The following is a 4,108-nucleotide window of genomic DNA, read 5'->3' on the forward strand; positions in this document are numbered from 1 at the left end:
ACGATTCATAACAGTAGCAAAATTACAGTTATGAAGTAGCAACGCAAATAATTTTATGGTTGGGGGTCACCACAACATGAGGAACTGTATTAAAGGGTCACGGCATTAGGAAGGTTGAGAACCACTGGTCTAGACACAAGGAATATGTTTAGTGCAAATAGTAATCATCTGATATTAGCAAGTCTGTCTTGTCTTTAAGTTCATGAGAAAGTGACTTTCAAATTATTTTTCATGAACTATTGAAAAAGCTTCTCTATGTTTAGTTATTTCCCAAGGATACAAATTTTTGGCCAAGAGTTGGGGCCAGAACTTCCCAGCATGATCACTAAGTGGTTAAAAAATTTTTTTTGGCGGGGGGGCGGCGGTATTCCAATCTTTCTTCCTCTGTTGCTATGTCCACAGTACTTTGTGATAAAAAGTTAAGTCCTCTAAAAGATATTATGTTCTAATAATAACAATACCTTTTGTAACCATTTTGTTTCCCTTTCCTATTTAAAAATAACCTCTTCAGGAATCATAAAATTCTGATGAGCTAGCTGTATCTTTAACATTAGTGACTGGTTATCCTTGCTATTTGCTTTCTTTCCAGATTTACTTCTTAAAGATAGAACTTAGGAGCCTTCATAACATGGATACTGCCACATATTCTGAACATGATTTGATTTTCATGATAAAATTGGGGCCAAAGATAAACAGTACATTCACTATACCCCAAATTTTCAAGTAGCTGACTCATTAGTCAATACATTTTCCCCCTAAAATTAATATGCTATGGATTTTCAAATTAAAAACAGTTTGGCATTTGGGAGAATCCTTATCTAGCTGTATTTATTTGCTCTTTTAGATACCAAACTACTATAAAATTATAAAGAAACCAATGGATTTATCTACCGTGAAAAAGAAGCTGCAGAAAAAACATTCCCAACACTACCAAGTCCCAGATGACTTTGTGGCTGACGTCCGTTTGATCTTCAAGAACTGTGAAAGGTTTAATGAAGTATGTTAGCTTCCAAACTGTAGTCTGGGATTATTAGTTTTTATTTGTTTGTTGGTTTTATTGTTTGGATTTTGCTTTTCCTGCCAAGTGATTTTTCTAATTTGATTTAAAATTTCTTTTTCTGCTTCAATTCTGTCAAGAGTAAAATTGTCATCTACAGCTCCAAAAAAGAAAGTTTACTGTGTATGATTTAAAGTATATACTTAAACATAATAAATCAGGAATGTTATTAAATATCCCTTCCTGAACAAGTTGAGGATTAAGTATAGAAAGTAGTCTCTAGTTAAGTATGTTTTGTGGGAAACTATTATAAAAGCCTAAATTTTGGGTACATTGAAGAAAGACATTTGTAACAGTGTCCTTTGATTTTATTATTGACCATATAAATGTAGAACCTTAAAATCAGCAACAACTCTCTGGTGGCTCGTTTTGAACAGTAGCCCAGAGTATATAATGTTGAGTTTTTGGATCTCAGCAATGTGACTTTCATTAACTTTGGCTTTGTATTTTTATGAGGATAAGGATTTGTTATCCATATCTTGTAAAGAAATGTGATATATACACACACACACACACCTCTCCCTTAAGGAAATAATTTTGGTTATCTTTGGGAAAAGTCAAGTTGCCTATTGTTAAGGAAATTTTTCATTATTACAGAAGGAGAAAATGGAATTGGATGAGAATTCATAAAATCTTTAAAAAGGATTACTTTATTACTAAAGTCTCATCTTTATTACTGGTAAAAATTGGGTGCCATGTGACTATTACTAAAATAAATCACGTTGAATCATTTAAAATTTACTCATAGCTGCTTCTGGAAGCATCTAGATGACTGTAAAAAAATTTAAAAAGTTCTTACTAGGTGAAAAGTCTAGTCACCTCAATAGCAGTATGCCACAGAGAACAGTAAAACTTCTATCAAAGTAAAATTAATACAGTCCCAAGTTTTTGTCTTGTTTTCTAATGCACTTAGGTTATTTTAAATAAATGTGCTTTCATGAACTATAGCTAGCATTTGCCAGAAAGAAGGCCCATTTTTTTCTGCTTTAGTAATAGTTAAATAATTTATGATGAACAAATTGCCAGATAGATGGCATTCTGATTAAGTGGTTTGTTGAAAGTTTGGCAGATTTTTAAAAGCAACATTTCTTACATTATTCATCTCACAGACATGTTTCTCTTAAACAGATTGATATATTCTGACCAATTTCTATTTAGGTTGACCTCAGTAATTCAGAATTTGAGACAATTATTGAGGTTTCACGGTAGCTTCAGTCTTAGAACTTTGTAAAGAAAGTGGTTCCATGTTCTGTAAAACTTTAGGAAGCACTTATAATCTGGTCATCGCACTTATAATCTGACACCCCTAGTATGGCTGACTCTTGTCGCCAGTTCCTATGCAGTTTTATAATTTTAGAAAGGATTTATAATTTCCCTTTTTTTTTTGACTCTGGTATCCTTTTTAGATGATGAGAGTTGTTCAAGTTTATGCAGAAACACAAGAGATTAATTTGAAGGTAAGCTTTTCAGACCATGCACACTTGGTGAAGGAATATGCATTACCAATAGGTGAATATCCTATCTTTTGCTTGCAGGCTGATTCAGAAGTAGCTCAGGCAGGGAAAGCAGTTGCGTTGTACTTTGAAGATAAACTCACAGAGATCTACTCAGACAGGACCTTCGCACCTTTGCCAGAGTTTGAGCAGGAAGAGGATGACGGTGAGGTAACTGAGGACTCTGATGAAGACTTTATACAACCCCGCAGAAAACGCCTAAAGTCAGACGACAGACCAATACACATAAAGTAAAAAGACACGAACTTAAACCAATTGTTTAAAAAGAGAGCGAAAACACTTTTAAGTGTTGCTGGAAAATTCTGCCTACAGTGGGGGCACCTCCTTGAAGAAACTGATAGCTTTTACACAGTATTAGATTGAAACAATGGACAGAAACCACATTCTTGTCAAGAAGGGGAGACAACTCTGCACCATTAAAAGTAAAAATAAAAATAAAAGTGAAATACTTTGAAGATTTCTGTTACTGAAGAGTTTTGACTGTTAGAATCGGCAGATGTTGATTATGTGGTATTGATTGGTGCAGGATGCTGGATGTATAAGTAAATAAATACTTGCGGGTCATGTCACTTGATAAATTGTCTCTGTGGACCACAGCGTACAGCTATTAAACAATTCTGATGCCTCTCCCTCCACACATACACACTGGCTTGTTTTCTAGTTAAAGTTGACATTTTTGATGTCAATACAGATGTGCATTGAATCATACACTTACATTTTTTCTCATTTTGATGCTGTTGGGCCTTAGTTTTTATATTTAAAATATAAACATAAAGAACTCGACAGTAGTTTTATTTTTTTGTTCATACTTGGAGTCTAGGGAACATGACCATTGATCATTATTTAATCAACTTTAATGGTCTACTGAAATAAATATGGTAACTTTTCAGTAGGAGATCATGTAATTATAGTAATCATTCCCAGAAAACACGTCCACAAATTGCATCTCTCAACCAAATCATCGGCTCCTAGTTATTCCCATGAAAGGCAGAATGTTGACTATTGGCCTCGTTTTTGTGTATTTAGATTGGATTGAGGAGGGGATAGCTGGCTGTGACCCGTCTTCCTTCATGTCAGTTTCCGATAGACCACTATTGGCAAACGGTAATCTGTCAGCTACCAAATGTGTAACATTTTCTGTATTTCACTTTGTCTTATTTGTAAATAGTGAACTAAAACTTCTGGCAGATCGGCAACATTTGCTGAGCCTGTTTTTTAAGCTAATGTGTATTCTTACTAATGTTCCTATCAAGAATGGATTTGTAATATATGCTGTCTATTTCTAATGTTCACATTCATATTTTGAGGTTCTATCTTATTTTAATAGAGAACAGACTTCTCAGAAAATCTTCAGAAGCAGCTTATTATTAAAATATCAAAATATTGAAATAAACCCGGTGGGGTTAGATTACTCATCTGTCCACCAAGTGGGACATTGCATGGACTGGGGCCTAAAGGACAGAGAAGAGACTTGTAAGTAAATCCTGAAAATGAGCCAATCCCCACTTGAATGGTTCCTGGAGTAACCCACCTTTAA

The 4,108-nt window shown here is 34.4% G+C and overlaps 1 protein-coding gene across 1 annotated transcript in view; it reads left to right on the forward strand.

The window, feature by feature from the left end:
• The window catches only part of TRIM33 (tripartite motif containing 33), a 40,860-nt gene extending 37,648 nt beyond the window's left edge, over nt 1-3,212 (forward strand). The window contains exons 17-19 of the mRNA XM_014534663.1: nt 845-997; nt 2,464-2,514; nt 2,593-3,212. Of these exons, the coding sequence (XP_014390149.1) occupies nt 845-997; nt 2,464-2,514; nt 2,593-2,805 (417 nt within the window). The 3' untranslated portion in view covers nt 2,806-3,212. The remainder of the gene's footprint in view (nt 1-844; nt 998-2,463; nt 2,515-2,592) is intronic.
• Nucleotides 3,213-4,108: the final 896 nt, after the last annotated feature.

Source organism: Myotis brandtii, unplaced genomic scaffold (assembly GCF_000412655.1).
Source record: "Myotis brandtii unplaced genomic scaffold, ASM41265v1 scaffold131, whole genome shotgun sequence".
Lineage (NCBI taxonomy): Eukaryota > Metazoa > Chordata > Mammalia > Chiroptera > Vespertilionidae > Myotis > Myotis brandtii.